The sequence below is a fragment of the Bos grunniens genome, chromosome 23 (genome assembly GCF_055505025.1).
Source record: "Bos grunniens cultivar Pamir isolate PY7600 chromosome 23, Bosgru_T2T1.0, whole genome shotgun sequence".
Lineage (NCBI taxonomy): Eukaryota > Metazoa > Chordata > Mammalia > Artiodactyla > Bovidae > Bos > Bos grunniens.
Window position 1 is genome coordinate 21,248,630 of NC_141187.1, and position 27,824 is coordinate 21,276,453.

The 27,824-nt window shown below is 43.6% G+C and overlaps 1 protein-coding gene and 1 long non-coding RNA gene across 2 annotated transcripts; one reads left to right on the forward strand and one right to left on the reverse strand.

The window, feature by feature from the left end:
* Positions 1-30: 30 nt before the first annotated feature.
* ANKRD66 (ankyrin repeat domain 66) lies at positions 31-13,880 on the forward strand. Its single transcript, XM_086372006.1, has 4 exons — positions 31-117; positions 3,554-3,731; positions 5,465-5,693; positions 12,754-13,880. Exons 2-4 carry the CDS (start codon positions 3,569-3,571, stop codon positions 12,953-12,955), a joined length of 594 nt encoding a protein of 197 aa, XP_086228132.1. The 5' UTR covers positions 31-117; positions 3,554-3,568; the 3' UTR covers positions 12,956-13,880.
* LOC147346905 (uncharacterized) lies at positions 11,774-27,824 on the reverse strand. Its single transcript, XR_015153273.1, has 3 exons — positions 27,649-27,824; positions 19,207-19,307; positions 11,774-12,870 (listed from the first exon to the last, which is right to left on the reverse strand). It is a non-coding gene; the product is annotated as an uncharacterized LOC147346905 (long non-coding RNA).

The following is a 27,824-nucleotide window of genomic DNA, read 5'->3' on the forward strand; positions in this document are numbered from 1 at the left end:
CCTTGATTGGCGGGCTTTAATGAAGCAGGCGGAGTCAGTTTCCATGGTATGAACACAACAAGACAAGCAGCTAGGACTTCCTGCCAAGCCTGAGCATTGCAGATTGCAAACAAGACAGTGAGTATTTTTATATTGCTTCTGTCTTCAGATCTTTACTGAAATTATTTTCAGTTCAGTTCAGTTCAGTCGCTCAGTCGTGTCTGACTCTTTGCGACCCCGTGGATCGCAGCATGCCAGGCCTCCCTGTCCATCACCAACTCCTGGAGTTCACTCAGACTCACGTCGATCGAGTCAGGGATGCCATCCAGCCAGCTCATCCTGTGTCATCCCCTTTTCTTCCTGCCCCCAATCCCTCCCAGCATCAGAGTCTTTTCCAATTTGTCAAACTCTTTTGGTGGCCAAAGTACTGGAAATTATTTTAGATCATTCATATTTATTAGAACTTATATTTACTGACAACTTTTTGACATTGAGACACCTGTCATGAGAAAGATGGAATTCAAGTACACAATCAAATTTACAAGGATTCTAGTGCTGGAAATTTTGTTAAATTTCCAGTTATGGTAAGCTTAGTGAATTGTTTCTGTTTTCTAAAATACATTTTTGGCTTTTTGTAAGAAAGGCACTAATTAATAGTATCATTGATTTTTAAACAGCTTTTTTGAGATATAATTCACATACCATAAAAATCTGCCTGCAATGCAGGAGACTCAGGTTTCCTGGGTCGGGAAGATCCCCTGGAGAAGGGAATGGCAACCCACTCCAGTATTCTTTCCTGGAGAATCCCATGAACAGAGGAGCCGGACAAGCTACAGTCCATGTGGTTTCAAGAGTCAGACTTAGCGATTAAACCACCACCACCACCACCATAAAATTCATCTCTTTCAAGTATACAGTTCAGTGGGTTTTAATATATTTAAAGTTGTGAAAGTATCACCCTCCACTACCTAATTTTAAGGCATTTTATCACCCCAGAAAGAAATCCTGTGCTCCTTAGCTCACTTTCCACCCCAAAATCATCCTAGTCCTAGGTCACCAATAATCTACGTTCCGTCTCTATAGATTTGCCTACTCTGGACATTTGACACACATGGAATCTTACAGCATGTGGTCTTTTGTGACTGGCTTCTTTCTCTTAGCATGGTTTCAAGGTTCATGCAAATTATAGCATGTATCAAGTCCTCATTTTTAAATTGTCAAGTACTATTCCAATAAAATATGAGTATCCCATATTTTATTTCTGCATTCATCTGTTAGACATATTTTCCCACTTTTTGAAGTATTCTGTATTGAATAATACTGCTATAAACATTTGTGTACAAGTATATGTGTGGTCATACGGTTTCATTTCTTTTAGGTTTACTCCTAGAAGTGGAGTTCTGGTCATATGAGAACTCCATGTTTCATTTTAATCTTATGAAGAATTACCAACTGCTTTCCAAAGTGACTGCATCATTTTATATTCCCATCACAGGGTATGACGATCCCAGTTTCTCCACATCCTCACACTTGTTATTATTTGTCTTTTAAATTATTTGTTATCCTAATGGCTGTGAAGTGGTGTCTCATTGTGCTTTTGATTTGCATTTACCTAATGACTAATGGGGCTTCCCCATTAGCTCAGCAGTAAAAAATCTACCTGCAATGCAGGACTTGCCTGAGACACAGGTTCAGTCCCTGGGTTGGAATATCCCCAGGAGGAGGGCATGGCAAGCCACTCCAGTATTCTTGCCTGGAGAATCCCATGGATAGAGGAATCTTGTGGGCTACATTCCATAGGATAGCAAAGAGTTGAACATGACTGAAGTGACTTAGCATGCACACACGCAGTAACTAATGATATTGAGCATCTTTTCATGTGCTTATTGGCTCTGTACATTTATTTTTTTAAATCTTCTGCTTATATTCCACTGAAAACTTACACTTGAATTGCAACTTTCCCATGAGAAGTTGTGGAATATCCTTGGGATGAAATCAGTTGCAAACCAAATGGGGCTGATTTTTGCATAAACCTGCTTAAAGGTTTGTGAGAAGGGCAAAGAGGCTCCCAGACACAATGATATGACTTTTTGTGACGCCTGCAAGTTGGAAATCCTCTAGTACTTCCGTTTGCCATTTCATTTTATCATTGAGCAAATGCTCCAGTGTCAAGGTTTTCTACTAAAACATGCAAGCCAAAAAGATAAAACATAACCTGTGTCATCTTTGATTACTCAGTATATGCACTTCCTGCAAAAGATGTATCTTTGTCCTGCATGCTCAGAGATTTAGAACCACTGTGGGCTGACACCCAAGTATCTATTCTTTTTTTTAAATTTATTTACTTTTGGCTGTGTTGGGTCTTAGTGGCAGCACATTGTAGTACGTGGGCTTTTCTCTAGTTGCAGTTTGCAGGCTTATTTACCCTGTGAGATCTTTCTGGACCAGGGATGGAATCCCTGCCCCTGCATTGGCAGGCAGATTCTTAACCACTGGACTACCAAGGAAGTCCTGATATAAATAATTTTTACTGCCTTAATTTCTTTCCAAAACTTAGTTGTTTTTTTTGTTTGTTTTTTGTTTTTTACACTCTGTGTGTACCCTGTGAAGAAAACCTTGACTGCTAAGTTCAATTTGGTGACACAGCTTTGCTTCACGCTAAGGCATCAGCGGTTTTCTACATCATTACTTTTGAATCATCAGGCCAAACATCAGCACAGTGAACAAGACCAATGACATTTTAATATTATAATAAAAAAGAATTTTGACCCCATGGATCTCCAGAAAAGTTCCCTGAGTCCTGTCTACAGACTGTAATTTGAGAACTGTGGGTTTATCTCTTAATGTTGTAAACAATTTAGCCATTTTATTTGTTTGTTTACCTTCCTGGTGGCTAGAGGTAAAGAATCTGCCTGCAGTGCAGAAGACACAGGAGATGCGTGTTTGATCCCTGGGTCAGGAAGATCCCCTGGAGGAGGAAATGGCTACCCACTCCAGAATTCTTGCTGAAAAATCCCTGAGATGGAGAAGCCTGGTGGGCTCTTGTCCAAAGGGCTGCATAGAGTCAGACACAACTGAGCAATCCGGCACACATACCATCTCTTGAATTAACAATAGTTAATTACCTGGTCTGTATCCAGTATAAACTGTTCACATGAATTGCCCTTGTATCCTCACAAGACCCTGGCTAATAATATTCACTCTTTAGATGAGAAAGATGAGGTACAGAGTTACACAACTAACTCAGGGTCACACTGCTATCACTTCAGAGTAGGAGTGGGAAGTAGTACTGGGAAGTGGTTTGAGGCCAATTAGCAAATGTCAGCCCTTGAGTTTAGCCTATAATCCTATAAGTAGAAAGGAACCATTGAAAGTTTTTGGATGGGGCATTGGCAGGCACTAACCACGTAGTAGCTAAGATCCAAATACACCCTCAATAGGGCACACACATGAAGTAACCCTGGATGCAAATGTACGAAGTAAAACAGAAAGTAAACAGTGGGAACCCTATGGAATCACTCACTAGAAATCAAGTGTTGTAGAGAATTTCCTAAGTGGCATGCTTTTCCCACAGTTGCTTTTCTTGATCATGGAATTGACCAAACTGTCCGACATGACAAAGCTCCACCAAGCTGTGGCTGCAGGGGACTACAGTTCAGTGAAAAAGATTTTGAAGAAAGGTCTCTGTGACCCAAACTACAAGGACGTGGACTGGAATGACCGAACCCCACTTCACTGGGCTGCGATCAAGGGTGAGAGGGCAATGCCTATATAGGTCTCTCCTTTCAAGACCACTGTTCATGAGGTTCCCAGTAGGCAGTCGTTGTGGGGTAGTAGAAAGAACATTTCTTGGAAATCAGACACATGAATGACAACCATTTCAGTCCTGGCACCACCACTTAAACTAGCTGTAGCACCTTAGGCAAGTTATGTAACATCTCTGAGTCTTAGTCTATTTATCTGTATAATGAGAGCAGTAATGCTGTTTTGCGGTGAAAATTCAGGAAGATAGTGAGTGTGCATTGCCTAGCACGTAGGGACTCCTAATTAATACTAGCCCTCTTAACCTCTAGCAGAAATGGAGCATCATTCCTGCTCATAGGATAGGAACTTTGTCTTGTTCGTGGCCGGGGGGCACGCTAAACTAGTCTCGGTTATAGAACTGGAGAAGGATCATGGCAGAAACGCCGCCAAGGGGCCTGTGAAGACCTTCAGCCATAGAATACCATTAAAGAATGTTTGGAAAGTGTGATAGTCAACTTTGCTTTTTAAAATTTTGCTTTGACTCCTGTATGGAGACTGGGCTGCCAGGAAGCAAGCCAAAGAAATCAGTTGGGAGAATTTTGCAGAAATTTAAGCACAGTGATGGGAGTTACACTAAAGCACCTGTCAGTGGAACATTTGCTGAATGCCGGTCTCTGTGCCCTGTACTTTTTGCCTGTGATTTCATTTGTACTTCTCAAGAGCTCAGTGAGATAAGTGATATTTTATACAAATAAGGAAACTAAACCTCAGCCGTTTGTTTCTCATCTGGGTTGTTATGGTTAGCAAGCAGTATTTATTCTCAGGTATAAACCCACGTCCATATGACTAGAAAGCATGAGCTCTTAATCTGTGCTAGTTTTCATGTAACTGGGACTTAAACTATTTTTTTATTGAGATGTAATTAACATACATTATTATATCAGTATTAGTGTCTAACATAATGATTCCATTTTTGTATAAATTGTCCAATACCACGATAAGTTTGGTTAACTTCTGTCACCATATATATTTTTTTCCTTGTGATAACTTTTAAGATCTACCCTCTTAACAACTTTCAAGTATGCAATGGAGTATTATTGATGATAGTCACCATGGTATATATTACATCCTACTGACATTTATAACCGGAAGTTTGTACCTTTTGACCATCTTCACCCATCTCACACCCACCCACACCCCAGCGCTCTGTTCTCTGTGCCTATGAGCTCAGTTTTTTGTTTTTAGCTTCTGCCTATAGTGCGATCATATGATACTTGTCTTCCTCTGTCTGACTTATTCCATTTAGGATCATGCCCCTCAAGGTCCATCCATGTTGTTGCAAAATATTTGGTTTTGCAATCAGCACCGGTACTGCTGAAAGCAGAGGGAAACTTATGGGTGCCAGCTCAGATGGGGAGTTGGGGAGTGGATAGAGTACCTTAGGAGAAAAAGCAAATTCCTGGGTGGCATCTGTAAGAATGGACAAGAGAGGGGAGCATCCTGAAAGGAGAAGAGGGAATCCTTCGAGGGCTCAGACCCGGAGCAGGAGCAAAGGGGTTAGGGTGGGACCCTGAGTCCCTGGTAAGAAGAGGGAGAACAGAGGAGGGGGTGATGCTAAGAAACTGGAGGGGCCTCCAGGGCAAATGTCTCCCCCTCTTCTGTGCCACCTAGGCTAGCTCTGGCGTCAGCCTGGCAGAGACACTTTCACCTTAACCTCCTGTTTCTTCTGGCTTCATCTAAGGACACATGGAGGTGCTACAGCTCCTGATAGAACATGGAGCCCGGCCGTGCCTGGTAACTGATGTGGGCTGGACCCCCGCTCATTTCGCAGCTGAGTCAGGCCATCTGAACGTGCTCAAAGCCCTCCATGCCTTGCATGCCGCCATCGACGCCCCCGACTTCTTTGGAGACACACCAAAGAGGCTCGCGCAGATCTATGGGCAGAAAGCCTGTGTGGCGTTCCTGGAGAAGTAAGTTTCCTTTGGTGCTGTGCTCCATGCTTAGTCGTGTCTGCCTCTTTGTGACCCCACGGACTGTATTCCCAGTTAAAAAGGTCAGAGAAACAGAAACACCAGTGACCAAGATCTTTACCAATTCAGTGGTCTCAGGTTGATGAAAATGAAGTGACACAATCCAACCAATCGTTGTTTGAGTTTTTATTAATATTTCATTGAAATGACTAGTTTGGGGTGGAAATTATATTGTTTTAGACTATTTAGATTATAATTAAATATAATATCAAAATCTATTGTTTGAGATTAGCAGACATTACTATATATAAACTAGATAAACAACAAAGTCCTATTGTATGGCACAGGAAACTATATTCAATGTATCTTGTAATAACCTATGAGAAAAATATCTGAAAAAAGAATATATATATTCATATATGTATATGTAAAACAGAATCACCTTGCTGTATATCAGGTATTAACACAACTTTGTAAATCAACTATACTTCCATTTTTTAAAAATTTATTGTTACCTTACAGAAAATAAAAATTAGAGGGGCATGTCAGGCAGTTAATTAATTTAAAAATTATATTTTTATGGAAAAATCTATTGTTTTAAAATTATGCAACATTATAATTATTATAACTTTACATGATTATTATAATAATTTTAATAATATATAATAATTATAATTGTTATCTTAGACTATACATAAACTATCTGAGATAAGAGAGGTGGGACACAAATTTGAAAATGGGAGATAGTACAAGATTCTTGGACCCCCTTCAGATTCTTGAAAAGTCTTCAAACCAGCTGTGTCACCTTAGACAAAATGTCTCCTTCCTGGCCCTCAGTTTCCTCATATTTAAAATGAAGCAGGTGAATTAGGCTGCTGTCATCCATAAGGGTCCTTATACTTTTTAAAATGCCTACTTATCTGTGACTCTCCTACTTACACACTCAGGAAAGTTAAGAACTTTTCTAGCACCCATTAATTTTTTTCTCTCAGCCAAATATTCAAATAGAATTAAGTATCAATTATGTACATGATTGGGCTTCCCTGGTGGCTCAGAGGGTAAAGAGTCTGCCTGCAATGCAGGAAACCCAGGTTCAGTTCCCTGGAGATGGGAATGGCAACCCACTCCAGTGTTCTTGTCCGAAGAATCCCCATAGACAGAGGAGCCTGGCGGACTACAGCCCATGGGGTTGCGAAAAGTTGGACGTGACTGAGAAACTTCACTTTCATGTACATGAAGATTATAGCTCTGAGAGGGATGTTGGTAAAGTTGAAGAATGTATAATCTGGCTGCTTCTCTGGTGGCTCAGTAGTCAAGAATCCACCTGCAATGCAGGAGATGTGGGTTCGATCCCTGGGCTGGGAAGATCTCCTGGAGAAGGAAATAGCAAGCCACTCCAGTGTTCTTGCCTGGGAAATCCCATGGACAGAAGAGCCTGGCAGGGTACAGTCCATGGGGTCACAAAGAGTGAGACACGACTTAGCGACTAAACAACAGCAACAACATAATCTGGTTAGGTTAATAAGTAATTCATAGTTGAGACAGTAAAGCAGCAGAGTGAGGACAACATTGCTTGAAAACCAAAATGAAATCAAGAGTAAATCTAACCGTAGATTCATTGGGGAATGAGGGTGATAATGAAATGCCCTTCTCAGAAATACAGTTATCTTCCGAAAGTTAAACCAGTAAAATCTTTGCTTATGATGAAAAGTGGTGTCCCACCTTAAAAATACTCAAAATAATCATTAAGGTGATTTGGGAAATAGAGGCAGAACCCTGAGTCCTAACTTTAAGATTCTCTCTTCTCCCTGACCCTGCAGCCATCGCCTGCATTCAGTAATCTCCATCTGTCGTAGACCTCAACATCAGCGGCATTGTTTCCTGGACTCTCTCAGACTGTAATATACCACCCTGTGACCATGACTCCCTGTCTTCATTTTCCCAGTTTTTGAATCCTCATGTAGGTATTTGAGTCCCAGACCTCATCTTATTCAAATTCTTTCCCTTCCATCCTCTCACCTCCCTGCAGGTTTCACTATCTTCCTTCTGTCTGCCAGCTGGACACTGTGGGCTAAAAGACAAAAAGCACAACATGAGACCTGTGAGTTCAGTTTTATTTGAGGTCTTACTGAGGACTTTAGCTCAGGAGAAAGCCTTTCAGTAGCTCTGAGAAATTGATCTCAAGAGGTGGAGGCAAGGCTAGTCTATATATGATTTTTTTGGTTAAAGGAATACATGCAGTCAAGGATGCTGCTGCTACTGCTGCTAAGTCACTTCAGTCGCAGTCAAGGATACATCTTGGTAAAAGATTACTGCTCATCACTAAGAACAGGTGTCATGATTATACTGCTTTTCTATGTACGGGAAGATACAAGAATCTTTGGATTCATTACAAGTCTTCCTGAGACACATCTAAGTAAAGAACCTGCTTATCCAAAGCACAGAGCATCCTGTTATCGTCTTTCATTTCCTGGCAGAAGCACAGAGTACTAAACGAAGTACCTTATCACCTCAATCTCTTCTGTCTGAAGCACAGAGTGCACTGTGCGTCATTGCCTGCAGCAGGCTGATCTTTGTAGATTGGATGGTGAGCAAAACGCCCTTTCCTTTGGTTTGCTGTGCCATGATACACTGCTTCTTTCACTCTCTTTCCACTATTTTTAACTTCCCACCCCTTGGTCCTTCTGTAGTATATAACCCAGAATTCCTAGCCTTGGGTTGGTCTCTGTCTTCTCCATGCCTGTTCTTGTTCTTCTAGGGAAAAGACCACAGATAAATCGACCAGTACCACCAGAAGTTCTAAGACTTCTGTCTCCAGCTGAACCTTTAGTTACTCTGGCCATCGCTTCCTGTCCTTCTCCAGTGTTGACAATTGCAAGTCCCCATCACATCTCAGCCTGTCCTTCAGAATGTATGCCTTCCACTTCATAGAGAGTGTTAAAGTCATGGGCATACATTTTCAAACCTCTCAAACCAATATATTATATATATCTGTTCCTTCGTGCTTTCCCATCCATCCTTGTGTAGCAAGTGTTATCCCTCCATATAGATCCTTTATCCAAACCTTTATGTCTCCTACAAGATCATCATTTCCTTATTCTTTGTTGCATCTTTTGTATTTTTAAGTTTTCTCTATTCCTCCTCTGCCCTTCTCTTTGTCTTCTGAACATGCTCAGATAGCTTTTATTAAACAAACACACGAAGAGTTAGAGGTCCTTCCAGTGTCTGCTATGCCTTTCTTCTTCCCTACATTTCTAAGCTACTTGAAAGGTCATCTATGCAATTGTCTCTACTTCTTCACCCACTCTTCTGACTTGTTCCCCCATCGTACTGAATCAGCTCTCATTCACGGAGATCTCGCTGCTAGATTAATGGCGTCTTTTCAGTGCACATCTTACCTCCACTTAATCTGGTATTTGGTTGCTCTTCCTTGTTTTATCTGCTGCTGCTCTCTTCTGGTTCTCCTACTCGAGGGCCATTTCTTCTCATGATTTTTCTAAGTTCCTATTCTTGCATGCCTTTTAGATGCTGGAATTCCTCAGGGGCCTGTCCTTGGTTCTCCTCTACTGAATTTCTCTGAATAATCTCAGCCCTTCTGTAGTAACCGGTGGGTGAATGACTAGGATACCCGATCGCAGCGTAACTGAAGTGGAGGAGGAGCGATTCTTCCATATAATGGGGAATGAGTGCTATTACCAGGAAAAGTGGGCAGGCAGCGCTGAGCAGACAAATACAACAAAGGTCAATCAACCACATCACGTGTAAGTCATTTTTACTTATCATCTCCTATGAGGAACTTGGCTTGTGACAGCTGGGGCTTAGAGGGAAGGAATTCTGGTTAAGGAGAAATTAATCTGGATCCTAAAAGCTAGCTAAAACTTGCTTAATGGAGGAGGGAGAAAGATTCCTGATTTGGAGTGAAGGTACCAAGTTGGAAATGAGAGTAGGTTGTGTGTGGATGTGAGGAAGTGGAAAGACAAAGAAGGGATGAGTGGCCCTGGCAGAATAGAGACTTCACAGTGGAGAGGAATGGAGAATAAGGCTGGATGGGTGAGCAAGCAAGTGGATGTGAACTCATCAGAGGACTGGCAAGATGAAACAGAGGCTCTAGCTAAGTTACTCCTATAGGGGAAGAGGTGGAAATGATGCTGTGCAGCCTGGACTGAATGTACTTACCCTACAGGCAAGGAGATCACATAAGGAATTTTTTAATGCTTCATTTTGCAAGTAGGTGAGGGCATGGGCTAGGATGATGAAGGGAAAAAATATAAAAGAATATCAAAAGAAGTTTAGACAGGATTTGACGGTTTTCAGAATATTCTAGGTATCCTAGTGGAACAATCAACATTCAATTCAGTTTTTCACTTCTTTTTAAAAGTGTTAGTTTCCCCATATAGTTATTTTAAGTTGATATGTTGTATTTTTGTTTTTATTCAATTCGATATTTTTTTTTCTGGCCACACAGCAGGCAGGATTTGGTTCCCCTATCAAGGATGGAATCCGTGTCCCCCACAAGCGGGAAGGCTAGTCTCAGCCACTGGGCCACCAGGGAAGTCCTTGATTCAGCTTCTCTTAAGTTGTAAATCTCTCATTCAACAAATATTTCTTTCAGGAGAAATTAATACATTGTAAATCAACTCTACTTCAGTAAAATTTAAGAAAACAATTATTTTTGAGCCCTACTATATGCATGGCAGCGGGTCCCTGGTAGTTTAGACAGTTAGAAATCTGCCTGCAGTGTAGCAGACGCAGGTTCTATCGCTGGGTCGGAAAGATCCCCTAGAGAAGGAAATGGCAACCCGTTCCAGTATTCTTGCCTGAAGAATCCCATGGACAGAGGAGCCTGGCGAGCTACGATCCATAGGGTTTCAAAGAGTCGGACACGACTGGGGGACTAACACTTTCACTTTCACGTGCATGGCATCGAACTAAATACTAAAAAGGATGTAACGATGCAGCAAATACAGTGCTGGGCAATAAGAAGCTCTCTGTCTCAGAGAAGAGATAACTTGTTTATATAAATTACACTAACGCAAGATAGACAGTGACAGAGGTCAAAAGAGCGGGCTGGAGGAGGGACACTGTGTGGTCTGAATACGGAGAGGTCCCTTCCATCTTGTTGGGGGCACAGGGGCTGAGGGACAAGCTGGTTTTCTATCCACTGAATGAATGGTGCATTTCATCATGCTTTGCACTTAAAATACTGTTTGCTCTGGCTATACGATCATCTATCCTCTCAAATTGCATTTGTCCTCATACTGACTCAAATACTATCTCTGTGAACTGGCTTTCACCAGTGTCCTTAAAGAAGTCACATGCTAACCTTTGGCCTCATATACAATATTTTTTGTATGCTTCTCATTGCCTGTGCATGTCTGATGATCAATTCATCTATTTTTCTATAACCTATTCTATGATTTATATATACATATATATCTCTCATTTATATAATATCATCTAACTATGCTTTACATAAATCTATCTATACATACAATATATGTGACTGTAATTTTTATTTTCTTCTCTACATGTTTCTGTACTTTAAAATTTTCTACAATGAACAGACACAGCTTTTGTAATCAGTGAAATATGCCATTAAAAAATAAACGATAGGACTTCTCTGGTGATCCAGTGGTTAAGACTTCACCTTCCATTGCAGGAGGTTCAAGCTAAGATCCCACATGCCTCACAGCCACAAAACCAAAACCTAAAACAGGAGCAATACTGTGCATGTGTGCTAAGTAGCTTCAGTCGTGAGTCACTCTTAGTGACCCCATGGACAATAGCAAATTCAATAAAGACTTTAAAAATGGTCCTGGTCCACATTAAAAAAAAAAATCTTTAAATAAAATAGATAAATGAAGGAAAACAGTCTTCTGATGTCAGAGGGAGAGCAGTGAGCTGTCCTGAAGCGAAATCTTAGTTCCTTGCCCAGGAATTAAACCTGGGTTTAAACCTGAATAAAAACCAAGAGCCCTAGCCACTACTCACCAGGGGCTAGAGGCTAGAAGCAAAGTGGCCCTGGGCTCTTGCCCCTGTTTGAAAACAAGAATGTTTCAAGGAGGCAAAAGCTGTACAAAAAGGTACGAAGTTTACTATTAGAGACACACAGCACAGTGTATGGGGGGCTTCCCTGGTGACTCAGCTGGTAAAGAATCCGCCTGCAAAGCAGGAGACCTGGGTTTGATCCCTGGGTTGGGAAGATCCCTGGAGAAGGGAATGGCTACCCACTCCAGTATTCTGGCCTGGAGAACTCCATGGATTGTATAGTCCATGGGGTCACAAAGAGTTGGACACGACTGAGTGACTTTCACTTTCACAATGTGTGGGAGAGCACACAGGAAAACAGTTAGTTTATCTAACTCAGAAGCAGGGCAGAGATACACACTCAGAGAGAAACGGTATGGGTATCCTCTCTATTGAGGAGGAGCGCAGTAAGTCAGACCCTAGGCGGAGATACACACCCAGAGAGCAGTGTGGCGCTCTGAGCAAGACGGAGCGCAGTATGGAGGTGATGTAAATCACTTACACAGGCTAGTCCTTCCGGGTCTTTGTTTACCTTTGGCCAATTATCTTGTTTCTTTTTTTACCCTGATGGTCCATGAACCCTTGCCAAGAAGCACGAGCAACTTTTTTCTAAGATGGATCCCATCATACAGACCTGTGGGTGCATGTCCACATTTACTATGGGATGGGGTCCCCTCCCTTTTCGACCCTCAAGAAGCCTTCCTGCGTACGTACAAACAGGGCAGTCTTCCTTGACCTCTATTGATGTGAGCATTTAAAAAATGAGCAGGGCCTTCAAGCTAAGTGGTTGTCTTTGATTCTATGAACATTTGACCCAGGCACCCCAGTCTTCTCCACCTCAAAGTATTGCTAGTTTCTTTAGTGTCTGAGACCTCTCTAAGTGTACACTTGGAAATGCTCGAACTTGACCTCATTTCTCCTTGAGTGAATGGCCTAGGTGCCCAGGCCGCATGCAGAGGGTAGAGGAGAGGCTGCTCCACAGGCTGGACATGCTGTCTGATGCAGGGGTTGAGAGCTGGCTTCCCTCTCCTAGGGCTGAACCCCAGTGCCGGGAATATCGCCAGGTCGCCAGGCGGATGGGGCTGCAACTCGATCAGCGAGATGAAGACTGGGACGCCAAGAAGAGGGAGCTGGAGCTGTCTCTTCCTTCCTGGAATAAAAACACTAATAAGAAAAAGAGTAAGAAAACTGGAGGCCCAAGCAGGCTCAGCAATACCAAGGAGAGGGGAGCATGAGAGGCCCGCCTCCCAGGGACTGTAGGTGTGTTACCTGGCGGGACACTTTCCATGGTGCCGTACTAGATGTTGTAAGGTATGTGTTGTCCTGGCATGATTTTACTCCTAGATCCTTAATTACCCACATGGCTTTGACTGGTAGCTCCTGATCTGTCATTCAATCCTCAAGTCTGGCCTGGGCACTCTATATATGGGCTGTTCCTCCATGCCAGTACCTATTGTCTCCAAGAGCTACCAAGAGAAGACAAATATCAGCTGCTTGCATTTTGTCATCAATGATTTACGCTGTCAGCATCTCCTGAGCCTCCATATGCAATTACAGAGTTTCAGGGGCAAAGAAAACTTCTGCTAAGGAAACTTAGTTGTTTCAATGGGAAAAAAAAAAAAAAGCAACAACAAAATCTCAGAAATCTCCAACATTCTCAGGTCAGTTAATCTATGAAAAAAAAATTACTTGTTGTCATATAGACCAAGAAAAGAAGTGAAGAGATGTAGCTTTGAATTTCCAGATGTATGTGTGTGTGTGTGTGTGTGTATGTGTAGGTGGCGTACAAGCCCACAATCTAGCAGGGCAAAGATCCCTTCTACACAGGAGAAACAATTTGGCCATAAGATTGGCTCAGTGAAAAATTAAAAACCTTAAATTAATTTTATTCTGCTTAATAATGAGAGCTGGCGTAAAATCATGGAACTTGTAACTATAACTTTACTTGATCAACTGTATATTTTAGGGTATCTAAATATAGATCAGGTATTTCCAATGAAAATGCTGCATTCAAATTGAGATATGCTATAAATGTGAAGTACAGATGGTAATTTTAAGACAGAATAAAAAATGTAAAATAGCTCATCAATAATATTAATTGCAGGTTGAAATATAATATTTTGAATATTGGGATTAAATAAAACATATTACTAACATGAATTTTGCCTTTCTCCTTTCAGTTTTTTTAAAATGTGGCTAGTAGAGTGTTTAAAATTGCATAGGTGAAAAAAAAAATGCATAGGTGGCTTGATTTTTTTTCCTTATTAACTAGTACTATAGTAGAAACAGACAATATTTAGAGTCTCCACTAAGTAGCTGATCTGGTGCCCTTGAATTGACTACCCCACATTCTAAGTTGATTAATTTTTCTGCCTAAATCAATATCTTGAGGCACCTGACATTGTGTTAATTACACGCTCCTCAATGCTTATACAAATATAGGTTGAATTTTCTAAAATAAATGAATGCTTGAGCATCTTACAGGAAAGCAGTGTAGCTGTGGAGGACACCCTGTCTAGTGTTCATCCCTCTGGAGCATCAATTTTCTTTCTCTTATCCCTGCAGTTTATAGATGTGGTTCCTGCTGCCATCCTTGTATTGGTCCTCAACAAGCAGCAGCTCCAGCTGGACCAATGCATCTTCTTCTGGGATTGTGAATGGGGATACCCTGCTTGCTGGTTTTGAGAGGGTAACAGGCAGGAAGGACAGGAGTCTCCAAATGGAGGATATAGGCTGCAAGTGTCAGACATTTTTTATCTCTCTCTTAAGCAGCAGGAGGAAGCAAATTACTAGCGTTATATTTTTTCCACTTCTCTATACAAATTAAAAAAGAGGTTTCTTTTAAAATTCTCTGTTGCCATGAGGACACCTGGTTCCCCCTGAACTTAACTTTTCTCAAATCTTATGGAAATGTTTATCTTAAGCTATGTTAATGAACAGCATACTTGCCCTCGACTCTGTCCAAGGGAGAAGGGAAGAGGGAAGGGAGGGAGGGAGAGGGGTGAGGGGTGGAAGTGGGTGGAAAAGGGCCCAGGCTGCAACACTGAGACCCCAAAGTTGACAAAAACAAAGTCCTATAGTTTTCCCCCTCATCACTTAAATTGAGCCCCATCTTTTCATAGGGCCCCTCACTGATGGACCCCCGCACTGGTAAGCCCCCTCCCTCACTGGGCACTAATTGCCCTCCCTGAGTCCCCTGCTGATTTAGAAACCTCAGTCTTCTCAACAGCCCCCTTGTCATAACTTTCCCCCTACCCTTGGCCCTGGTCACACTCTCAGAAAGACCCCACTCAGGACCTGTGACACCAGGCTGGGCCCAGAGGGGAGGAAGCTGCAGGTTCTGGCCTTCCTATCCCAGCCAGGACCTTCCTGGGGTCCTTACTCCCTAAGCATCCTCAGGAACAGGGTGGTCTTCATGTCCACCCTCTCCCCTCATCATTGCCTTTGGCCCCTGAGTGACTCCCTAATGGTTCTTCCTCTAGGGCAATTTGTCCTTCTGGGCGCTGGCCACCAGGTGCTGCGCTGACCAAATGGCATGGAAATCTTGCCCAGAGGTCAGACCTGGAGGGTGGCAGATTCAGTCTGGCTCTGGTCTGGGTGTTCATTTTCAGAGGAATATTAATAATGGGAGCTTGTGGACAAGAAGCTGGGAGGTAATGTTAGGGGAAGCACACTGATTGAAACCACCCACCCTGGCCAGGCACCATAGTAACTATTTGCATGAGTTGTTTTACGACAGGATGTTTTGGTAAGGGATACGGAACTAATAAGCCTCCACCAACCGGAAGAGTTTGGGAAAGGTCAAATGAAGACACCGCATGTCCGACCACCTCCCAGAATTCTTCTCTCTGGCATCCATCTTGGCTGAACGAGGCGTGCACCACCAGGAAGTACTCTGAGTCAGAGTGATTGGCTAAAGACAACCTGGAAACGAATCCTGTCACCATAAAACCCGAGACTGCAAGCCATGTGACAGAGCTGTTCTCCTGGGTTCCCTTACCCTACTGCTCTCCCCTGGGGGTCCTTTCCCAATAAAATCTTTTGCTTTGTCAGCACATGTGTCTCCTCGGACAATTCATTTCCAAGTGTTAGACAAGAGCCCAGTTTCAGGCCTTGGAAAGGGTCCCCTTTCCTGCAACAGTAAGGGCTAGGGCCATCTACCAGGCCTGCTCCCTCAGCCCAGGTGGGTTCCGTGGAGGAGAATTAATAGAGGCAGGAATAGTGAAAGGGAAGGTATTTTAAGACCCATCCCTCCCAGGTGCACAGTGGTGAAGTATCTGCCTGCAATGCAGGAGACACAAGACCTGTGTGGTTCAATCCCTGGGTCAGGAAGGTCCCTTGGAGAAGAAAATGGCAACCCACTCCAGTGTTCTTGCCTGGTAAATTCCATGGACAGAGGAGTCTGCGGGCTACTGTCCATGGGGTGGCAAAGAGTTGGACACAACTGAGCCACTGAGCACGCACATTTTAAGAGCCAGGACTCCTACAGTACAATTGGCCCCCCTGAAGTGTCTAAACAGATGGGTAAGCACTCTCCAGGGGTTTTATAGATTCCTGCTTAAGACTAGGCCGGACTCAGAAATTTCTGTGGCCCCCTCTTCAACTTTCACATTCTACCTGGGTAATAAAATAAGAAAAAGGGGACTTCCCTGCCTTTCAGTGGCTGAGACTCTACACTCCCGATGCAGGGGGCTCAGGTTCGATTTCCATCAGGAAGCTAGATCCCACATGCCCAACTAAACATCCTGCATACCACAACAAAGATCAAAGATCCAAGAGCTGCAACTAAAACTTGGTACAGTGAAAATAAATAAATATTTTTTAAAAGGAATGCATCCTAAATACTTTACTATCAGTGATGTATTCACTTCTTTAACAAAAAAAAAAGAAAGAGAATTTTTACTAAAGAGTCTTCCCCTGGGAATGTGAAGTCTTCATGAGAACGTGGACCAATAACATATAACCTCAGAAGAGTGAAGTGGCTAATACTATGATGGGGCTGAGGAAGGGTAGAGGAGTGTTCTAGCAAAAGAAAGAAAAGATGGACAGAGACAGACAGCAAGACAGTGAGTGAGCACGCTCACAACCTTTCTAGTTTCCAGTTCTGGCTCCTTACTCAGGAAATCTGTGAAATACCACTTTCATAATGAGATTTCCTCTTTTGCTTACAGTACATTGACTTGATTGCTTTCTCCCTCACAACCAATCTTTCTTCATAAGCACCGTATTTTAAGATCATGGGCATATGAGTCAAGCAGGCTTAGGTTTGTAACCTCCCCTAGGAAGCGGGCAAAATAATCCTTACAGCCTGGGGTTGCTGTGCAGATGAGACGATGTGTAAGATGCTGGCACTGGCACTCTGTACCTGGTACATGTAATGGCTAATTGTATTACTTATAGGGGTGAGCTCAGTTTTCCCCTGAGAACCCCAAAGAGATCCAGAATGAATGCCTTTTATGGGTTGAGTGAGGCGCGCCATTGTTCAGTGCATAAATACCCCCTGCCTAGTTTTGTGGCACAGGTAATAGCCCTTCTTCCCTTGGTTGGACCAAACTGTGGTGTGTGTTCTTCGGGTCCTTCACTGGGTCCATAACCCATGGCCTCCCAGTGTCCTTACTGAGTCCTCCTTTCATTGTTATCCTCATCGAGGCATTAGGAGAAGGAATATATTTCTGGTCCCACTCGAGTTTGTATACTTTATAAGAACAACAGAAAGAGGACACAAAAATAGCTTCCTTGTCAGTTCAGTTCAGTTCAGTCGCTCACTCGTGTCCGACTATTTGCAACCCCATGAATCGCAGCACGCCAGGCCTCCCTGTCCATCACCAACTCCCAGAGTTCACTCAGACTCACGTCCATCAAGTCAGTGATGCCATCCAGCCATCTCATCCTCTGTCGTCCCCTTCTCCTCCTGCCCCCAATCCCTCCCAGCATCAGAGTCTTTTACAATGAGTCAACTCTTCGCATGAGGTGGCCAAAGTACTGGAGTTTCAGCTTCAGCATCATTCTTTCCAAAGAAATCCCAGGGCTAATCTCCTTCAGAATGGACTGGTTGGATCTCCTTGCAGTCCAAGGGACTCTCAAGAGTCTTCTCCAACACCACAATTCAGAAGCATCAATGAAGAAGCTATTGCCATGCAGATTCCTTTTTTTTTTTTTTTTTGCCATTCAGATTCTGTACTAAGCACTTTACATGTATTATATCTACTCTGCATGACACACCTGCAAGGCAGGTATCATCCCCAGTTGACATCACAAACTAAAATTCTGAGAGGCTGAGTGACTTGCCCTAGGCTGATCTCGGTGGCCTCGCTTGCAATGGCTTGAGTTCCCAGTCAGAGATCGGGTTGGGTCAGAGCGGTTGAAAGCACCAGATCCTAGCCACTAGATCAGTGGTCAGTGACAAGGGCCCTGGCCCTTAGGCTTTGCAGAAAAGAATTCCCACAAAGACAGAAAGTAGTAAAACAAGTGAAATATTTTTTAAGAGAGAAAATACAATATGTGTGGATAGACACGTGGGCAGACTCAGCGAGAGAGAGAGAGAGAGAGAGACAGAGAGACAGAGAGAGAGAGAGAGTCGCTTAGTCGCACCCTTGTGGCAGTTTGAATTACTTTTATGTGGCATTTCTTCCAGATTTCCTTTGGTCAGCCATTTTAATTTGCCTGGGTTCACAGTCCATATTTGGTTTATCTCAGGGTCTTCCCATGTGTGCACATGCATCCCTTAGCCAAATGGATTCTACCGAAAAGGTGTCTGGGTAGAATATCTCTTGACATAATTCCTCCCTCCAAGGAGCCTTTCTGTGCCTGTGTGGTAGTGGAGGTCTCCTAACTTCAAGAAAAGAAATATGTGGTCCGAACAGGGCCCAGCCTCCTCTCTTTATTGTCCTGTTATCTTGTCTTGGAGTTTCAGTCCACAGGGAATGAAACCCCGATGCTTTACCCTGGGGGTGCCCATCTGCCTCCTGCCTCGAGGCCATCTGGCTGATGGCTCATAAAATCTTGAAAGCCTGCCTGGACTGGAAGGAACTCTAACCCTGCAAGCTGAAACCTCAGGCAAGTTGCTTAACATCTATAGTTTTCTTCATTGTAACTTGGGGAGGACAGAATGTCTATACCATAGCGTTGTGGGGAGAATTAAATGAGATAACTCATGTTAAGCACTTGGTACAATGCTTTCCACATTTAAGGGTCTTTAAATTACCTGGACATCTTTTCTTGGCCATGGAAAAATTTTATATCTTATTTTAAAAAGCCATTATTTATGAACAGATTCTAAGAACTGTACCATGGAACAGAGCACTCAGGGTGTGTCTTCCTGAAAATGCCAGAGAAAATGCAGTCAACAGTTCTATTGTTCGGTATTTATGATATCAAAGGAGTTTGTGGAATTTATTTTTTACAGCATGAATTATTTGGCATTGCTTGAGAAAGAGTCCCAAACAGCTTGAGTTCAGCCAAAAACATTATTAAGGTTTTTTCTTACCAGCATTCTGACTTTCATCTTTGACCTTATGAATTCAGGCCAACACTTTTTCTGTTTCTGTCCTGTATACTCTGTTGGCAGGCAGTGTGCACTTAAAAGCCCTGAAAAGAGAAACTTCGTGGGTGAAGACAAAAACACCCTACCAAAAAATGTTAACCAAATCCCATGTCTCACACAGGCTTCCCTGGTGGCTCAGATGGTAAAGAATCCGCCTGCAAAGCAGGAGACCTGGTTTCAATCCCTGGGTCAGGAAGATCCTCTGGAGGAGGAAATGGCAACCCACTCCAGACCTGAAGTGTATAATCTCATCTCACATCTGAATTCTTTTCCTTCGAGACTGCCACTGCCTGTCAAGCTGGGCTGCTCACTGCCTGGTGTTTTGCCAAAAATTTTAACTTTGGTTTCAGGTTTGAAGGATTCATTAATAAGGACTGTAGCCTATGAAGCTCCTCTGTCCATGGAATTTTCCAGGCAAGAGTACTGGAGTGGGTTGCCATATCCTTCTCCAGGGGATCTTCCCAACCCAGGGATCGAACCCAAGTCTCCCACATTGCAGGCAGATGCTTTACCATCTGAGCCACCAGGGAAGCCCAAAGAAACCACTAGTTAAACTCAAATAAACACTTTCAATAGTTAATAGAGAATTTTCTAATTTACTTTCAGTATACAATCATAACCCATATACATCTCCTAAATGGGTTGACAGCATCCGGGGTCAAGTCAAACAGCACTAGGAAATCCCCTGTAATAGCAGTCTGGAGTCCCCAGTGGGAATAGGTCCCAGGCAGCATAATCACTCCACAGGTGAGACTTCAAAATTGCCGTGTGGGTGTTCTCACTAATAATCCCAGGCTGCAAACTAATACCATCATCAGTTTGGGAGTGTCGACTAAAAAAAGATGTACAACTTGAGAGTTGTGACTTAAGTTTTATTTGGGGCAAAATGAGGACCACAGCCCAGGAGGCAGCATCTCCGATAGTTCTGAGAGACTCCTCCAAAGTGGCAGTGGGGGAAAGTCAATATATAAAGATTTTGGTGAAGGGGGAGTTCAGTGCCATGAAGCACTCATTTTACAAAAGGTTTTTGTTAGTCAAGAGGATTGATGTCAACATGAAGGGATTTAGTGCTTCTCTAAATATGAGAAAATTTGTATGCAGGTCAGGAAGCAACAGTTAGAACTGGACATGGAACAAAAGACTGGTTCCAAATAGGAAAAGGAGTACGTCAAGGCTGTATATTGTCACCCTGCTTGTTTAACTTCTATGCAGAATACATCATGAGAAACGCTGGACTGGAAGAAACACAAGCTGGAATCAAGATTGCTGGGAGAAATATCAATAACCTCAGATATGCAGAGGACACCACCCTTATGGCAGAAAGTGAAGAAGAACTAAAAAGCCTCTTGATGAAAGTGAAAGAGGAGAGTGAAAAAGTTGGCTTAAAGCTCAACATTCAGAAAACGAAGATCATGGCATCTGGTCCCATCACTTCATGGGAAATAGATGGGGAAACAGTGGAAACAGTGTCAGACTTTATTTTAGGGGGCTCCAAAATCACTGCAGGTGGTGACTGCAGCCAGGAAATTAAAAGACGCTTACTCCTTGAAAGGAAAGTTATGACCAACCTAGATAGCATATTCAAAAGCAGAGACATTACTTTGCCAACAGAGGTCCGTCTAGTCAAGGCTATGGTTTTTCCTGTGGTCATGTATGGATGTGAGAGTTGGACTGTGAAGAAAGCTGAGTGCTGAAGAATTGATGCTTTTGAACTGTGGTGTTGGAGAAGACTCTTGAGAGTCCCTTGGACTGCAAGGAGATCCAACCAGTCCATCCTGAAGGAGATCAGCCCTGGGATTACTTTGGAAGGAATGATGCTAAAGCTGAAACTCCAGTACTTTGGCCACCTCATGCGAAGAGTTGACTCATTGGAAAAGACTCTGATGCTGGGAGGGATTGGGGGCAGGAGGAGAAGGGGACGACAGAGGACGAGATGGCTGGATGGCATCACTGACTCGATGGACGTGAGTCTGAGTGAACTCCGGGAGTTGGTGATGGACAGGGAAGCCTGGCGTGCTGTGATTCATGGGGTTGCAAAGAATCAGACACGGCTGAGCGACTGAACTGACTGAAATATGAGGAGATGCAAGCATTGAGATCATAAAATCTATTCCTAAAAACATCCATCTACAGACCTGTCCCACCAGATTCCCTGGAGCACAGTGCCTCACTCCACCCTGAACTCCCTCAGAGGGTGTTGAAGGTCAACAGCTATGGCAGCACTGGGTTCATTCTCCTAGAGGCAGATGGCAAACACCTTTGCTGTTCAGTCATTGACAATGCTTTTATGTGAAGTCACTCCGTCGTGTCCAACTCTTTGCGACCCCATGGACTGCAGCCTCCCAAGCTCCTCCATCCATGGGATTTTCCAGGCAAGAGTACTGGAGTGGGTAGTTGACTGGAGCAAACTGTAGCTCTGGTTTTATGTTAACCTTTTTTTTTTTTTTTTTACAATGTTGTTTGTTTTTTCTTGCAAATTTTGGAATGTTGCTAAGCCTGGGGCTCGGTTGGTCAGACCCCCTCCAGGGGCTCAACAATTCCAAGATCTGCCTCCTATTTTATCTATGGTGCCCTGGGCTTGCACTCACAGCAGGCACGTAGTCAGGGCAGTGTCCAGGGAGGTTGGAAACAAGGTCAGAGGCCTGCCCTGCTTTCTCTTTTCTCTGAAGCCCGAATAAGACTACTTCCATTTAATTTCCCTAACACCTGGTAATATTTACCAAGCGTGCTGGACATGTTACTGTGTCCCAGTCAATAATTCTGTGAGGCAGATGTTATAAGAGAGGACATAGGGGTTGAGGGAAGTTAGGTAACTTTCCTGGGCCGTACAACTGGCAAAGGACAGAACTGGAACTTGGACTTAACCAGCTCCACAGCCTGGCCACGTGTCAATGGTATTACTGGACCTCTGCACACTGCCCTGGTTCCTGCTGCCTCTGGTAGACTTCCTACACATCTACAGATTGGCTATATTGTATACCTCATATAAATGGAATTGTGCCATATTTGTCCTTCTATGACCTGTTTATTTCACAGAGGATAATATCACTCAAGCAGGTTGGCCAGGGAATTTGGCTCAGATGGTAAAGAATCTGCCTGCAATGCAGGAGACCCAGATTTGCTCCCTGGATCAGGAAGATCCCCTGGAGGAGGACATGGCAACCCACTCCAGTATTCTTGCCTGGAGAATCCCATGGACAAAGGACCCTGGCAGACTACAGTTCATAGGGTTGCAAAGAGTCAGACATGACTGAGCGACTTTTTCTTCTTCTTCTTGAGCCACGCTGATAGATTGAGGATGATAAGCTTGGGTCTTGAGAGCCATGCTGAGTAATCTGAACAATCCCATGTCACACCAGCGCCAACCCTTACCCTGGTGCCCCCTGATGAAACCTCTTCTATTTCAAGAGCAGGACAAGCAAAAGGAAAAGAAATTTAAAAGAAACAGTCAAGCTTGTGAACTGAGTTCAAAGGCATTGGTCTGTAAAAGCAACAACTATTACAGAATCCACAGGACACACACACACTCACACACACAAACTGTAAATGTTAAGCTTTATGAGAGAAGGCCATGTAATTTACTATTCTAAGATACTGTATCTGAATTTCTAGTCATAACAGAGTGAATAAACCCTCAGTTGTTTTTGTTTTGTTTGGCTATTGTTGTTGTTAAGCCACTTCAGTCATGTCCGACTCTGTGCGACCCCATAGACGGCAGCCCACCAGGCTCCCCCGTCCCTGGGATTCTCCAGGCAAGAACACTGGAGTGGGTTGCCATTTCCTTCTCCAATGCATTAAAGTGAAAAGCGAAAGTGAAGTCGCTCAGTTGTTTCCGACTCTTCGCAACCCCATGGACTGCAGCCTTCCAGGCTTCTCCATCCATGGGATTTTCCAGGCAAGAGTACTGGAGTGGGGTGCCATCGCCTTCTCCCTTGTTTGGCTATAAAAGATGTTAATTGCCTATGGAGAAAATTCCTAACGGAAATTAACAAAAATTGGTTCAAGATAAAGCATAATGCCTATGATGGGGAAATTGCCATGTCAAAAGGCATGAGGGCACAGGGCTACGAGTCAAAGCTTTAGCCCTACAGAGGCTTGAGCTCCAGCGCTCCCCAGCTAAGTGACAGTCAGACAGCTGTTAACTTTTATGAGCCTGTTTCTTCATCTGTAAGGCAGGATGAAGGAGACCTGGGTTTGATCCCTGGGTTGGGAAGATCCCCTAGAGAAGGCAATGGCAACCCACTCCAGTATTCTTGCCTGGAGAATCCCATGGACAGAGGAGCCTGGCGGGCTACAGTCCACGGGGTTGCAAAGAGTAGACATGACTGAGCAACTCACACTAAGGCAGGATAAAGGAGCTCAGGGTCACATTGTCATGGGAGTTCTAGTACTGAATGTTTAATAAGAGAAATCTTTTTGACTTTGCTTGAAGACTAGCATGATGTGTGGAAATAAGAAGATGGGACTTCTCTGATGGTCCAGTAGTTAAGATTCCACACTTCCACTGCATCAGGGGTGGAGGTTCAATCCCTGGTTGGGGATTAAATACTGAGTGTCACAGGGCCAAAAAAAGTTTTTTTAAAGAAGTAAGAAATAGGAAGATGATCTAGAGGGTAGACATTGTTTTCTCCAATTTCGGTTCCATTGGCTCTTGAAATGATTAAATGATATGTGACCAGGGAGAAAGAACTGAGAAAAACTGATGGGAGCAACCCTTCTCAAAGTTAATTAAAAACAAAGGATTCTACCAAAAATAAGATGAATTGATAGGGGAACAGAGGGATGGCTAGATGGCTGGGTAGGTTTCAAAGCAAACAGAGCTAGTAACAAATAGTTATGACAGAGTCTCTGTAAAGTTCTTTTAATTTTCTGTATGTTAAAAGTTATAACTGTTAAAAGTTTCATACTGTTGGAGGAAAAAAATCTAAAGCTTTTCTATAGCAGTGAGTGGCCTTTGAAAATGTTTATGGTGCTCCCAAGCCAGGGAACGAAGAACATCCTCTCACACTTAGCTGTGTAGCTGGAGTTGAGGACCCAGTGTAGACGATCTGGGTAAGTTCAAGCAATTCCATTTCTAAGCACTTTGAATGGCTCAGATGGTAAAGAATCTGTCTGCAATGCAGGAGACTTGGGTGCGATCCCTGGGTTGGGAAGATTCTCTGGAGAAGGAAATGGCAACCTATTTCAGTATTCTTGCTTGGAGTATCTCTTGGATAGAGGAACTTGGCAGGCTTGGACATAGGAGCTTAGCAGGCTACAGCCCACCGGGTTGCAGAGTCAGACACAAGTTCAAGTGGGTGATTAACATTTTCACTTGAACTTGAGCCATTTGGTTAGCCTGCCTTATCCTTAGTTTCCTTGTTTATAAGCAGTGAAAACTGTGCCTGCCTCATAGGAATAAATGTGAATATTCCGGACACCAAGGTTAGGAAATTAGAGTTATCAATATTCTTAGTATTAGAGTCAAAAGGACCTTCAAATTCGTTTAACTCAGACTCCTCCGTTTTACAGATGGACAATCAGATGCTCAGAGAGAAGTGATTTTCCCAGTGTCATACAGCTGCTTAGTTATAACACTGGCCTTTGAATTCAGGTCTTCTGTGTTCCAGTCCATCTTCTGTCCACTGGATCACTCTTCCTGCTGAGGCTTCCTTCCATCTTGTAAAATGCAGCAGACAAAGTATATGGCCATCAGTTACACCAATCTTTCTAGTGCAAGAGAGCAATAATCCAGCAGGAGGCAACCCAGGTTGGAGCAGTGGAACTTTCTCTCTGCCACACTCCAGCAGTCTTAAATTCCGTAAGATCAAGGGGCTTTGGGGCAGCTGGCCTTGAGCTTTCCAAGGACCTTTGGCCTGAGAAGTGCCATGGTTTTCGTTTGAGAACCAGAGCATGGTGTATAGCAACTTCATAGGTCCATTAGGTCCAGCTTCAGCCCCTTGCAGGTATATCTTGCCGCCTCTCATTCAACCAGAACAGGGCAAAGAAGCAGCTCCCTCCTAGAATATGACTGGGGCCCCAGGCCCGCCCGTTTTCACCTATGTCCCTCCATGTTAGCCTAGGAAACTTCAAACTCTTGCTAAATCTGTAGAAAAGAAAGGAGTGACCTTCTTCCCACTAGGAACCAAAGGACTGTTTAGCAATATTGCCCCAAGGGCTCAGAAATTGGAGATAACAGCTTCTGATTGCTACCTCATCATCCCATTTCTATACATCGTTCTAGTTTTCAGCCGAACTAAGCCACAAAGATTTCTGTCTAAAAATTTAATTTGCATGACCACATGACTCTGAAATTCTTTATCAGTTGCCATGAAACTTGATCACAGACCCTGAAGAATCCAAAGTAGTGAAATATCTTCCCTGAGAAGTTAAGGTTCCCTATGAAACAGTGAACTTTGATGTCTGAATATTATTGCTTTTACAAAAGTGTCAAGCTACATGCCACTTGGGAGTATCTTTCCCGCCATCAGAGAAATCTCTGGAACTGACTTGCAAAGAGCTGACAGGCATTAGTTTGTTTTTTTTTTTTAACAGTTTTATTGAGGTATTATGTACATGATACCTCAGTATTATACATGTGTTTGACATGGATAATAACATGTCAAAAGTGTTCTCATTGTAAGTGTAAAATTCAATGATTTTAAGAATTTTATAACCTCATAGACCTTTTTCATTACACCAAAGAGATCCCTTCTGCTTCATAGGCTGTACTCCCCACTCTCCCTCCCAGCAAACATGATTCCGTTTCTCTATAGATTTATCTTTTCTAGGCATTTCATAAAAAAATAGATGGATGTGTCACAGTAGATAGCCATATCTTTACGACTCACAAATTGGATCCATCACTTACTGACAATCATGGCCCAGGCACTGCGCGTGCTGCTTGTCTTTAATGAATGAAACAGACTAGATCCCATCCAGCTAGAAAGGCAAAAAGTTAACCCAAAACAATAACAGATGAAGATGGGCCGTGAAAAGGGTGGCCATGGGGTGGGGATGGGTGGGGGTCCCAGGAGGGTAAAATGAGGCAACTCAGAGTTGGCGTTAGGATGGCACTTAGATGGTGTCAAGCAGCCTAGGAGGGACTTCCTGGTGGAGGAGGGAAGTGACATAGTGGCCGTGCAAACAGATTGGAGCAGGGCCAGAAACAGGTATGAAGACCACCTGGGGAAGTGCTGGGGTAGCCCAGGGGAGAGGAGCCGCCGGAGGCAGTGTAGCCCAGGGAATGAAACTTGGATTCCCTGCCAGATGTATCTGTTTAACAGAGGAGTTTAACTTTGGATACTTCACATCTCTAAACTTCTCGTCTGTGAGCTGAGGAGACTAATGGACTGTCTTAGAAAGACTGTCCCTATGATAATTCAGTGGACAGAGGCATGTGCAGTATGTCACACAGGACCGGGCACGAAGGCTATGCTCAGCCACTGTGAGCTGGGGGGCCCGCTGAGGGGCCGCCCAGCCTCCCTCTGCTCAGAAAATGCGTGCTGAGCTTCCACACTGTGTTAAGCTCTGTGACCGAGGAGGAAGGCCTCATTCCTGCCTTCAAGCCATTTTCCTTGAGCAGGGTAAGTTCTTGACCGTTTCATACCCTGGACCCCTTTGGTTGTCTGGTGAAGCTTACAGACCTCTTCTCAAAATTGTATTTTAAAAGCACAAAATCAATCTATAAAAGGGCCCCGTGGATTCTCATGAATGACGGAAGTGGGAGGACCACCACTCTAGAGGTCTGGTATTATGAGAGAAAGCCTTTTTGTATTCTTGGATAGCCTTTGGAATAGAACAATTTTTTAGGCATTTACTGAGCACCTACTGTGCACTGGGCAGTAGAAATACAGCAGAGAATAAAATGACGTTCCTGACAGCAGAGAATAAAAATGACATTCCTGCTGTCATGACGGAGAAGGCAATGGCACCCCACTCCAGTACTCTCGCCTGGAAAATTCCATGGACGGAGGAGCCTGGTAGGCTGTAGTCCATGGGGTCGCAGAGAGTCGGACACGACTGAGCAACTTCACTTTCACTTTTCACTTTCATGCATTGGAGAAGGAAATGGCAACCCACTCCAGTGTTCTTGCCTGGAGAATCCCAGGGACGGGGGAGCCTGGTGGGCTGCCGTCTATGGGGTCGCACAGAGTTGGACATGACTGAAGCGACTTAAGCAGCAGCAGCAGCAGCTGTCATGAACTTACACAAGGGGGGTTGGCAATAAACAAATAAACTCAGAATCATACAGCATATCAGCTGGTGATAGGTGCTGTGGGGAAAATTAAGTATTTACAAAAATAAAACTCACAGAAACTGAGCCTCTAGAAGATCTCTCTCTCTTTCTCTCTCTCTCTCTCTCTCTCTCTCTCTCTGTCCCCAGACATGAGAATCCTCTCTTACCTGGAAGAGCATCAGCTTCTTGTTCTATTCAGACCTTCCACTGATTGGATGCGGCCAACCCACATTAGCAGAGAAGGCAATGGCACCCCACTCCAGTACTCTTGCCTGGAAAATTCCATGGACGGAGGAGCCTGGAAGGCTGCAGTCCATGGCGTCACTGAGGGTCGGACACGACT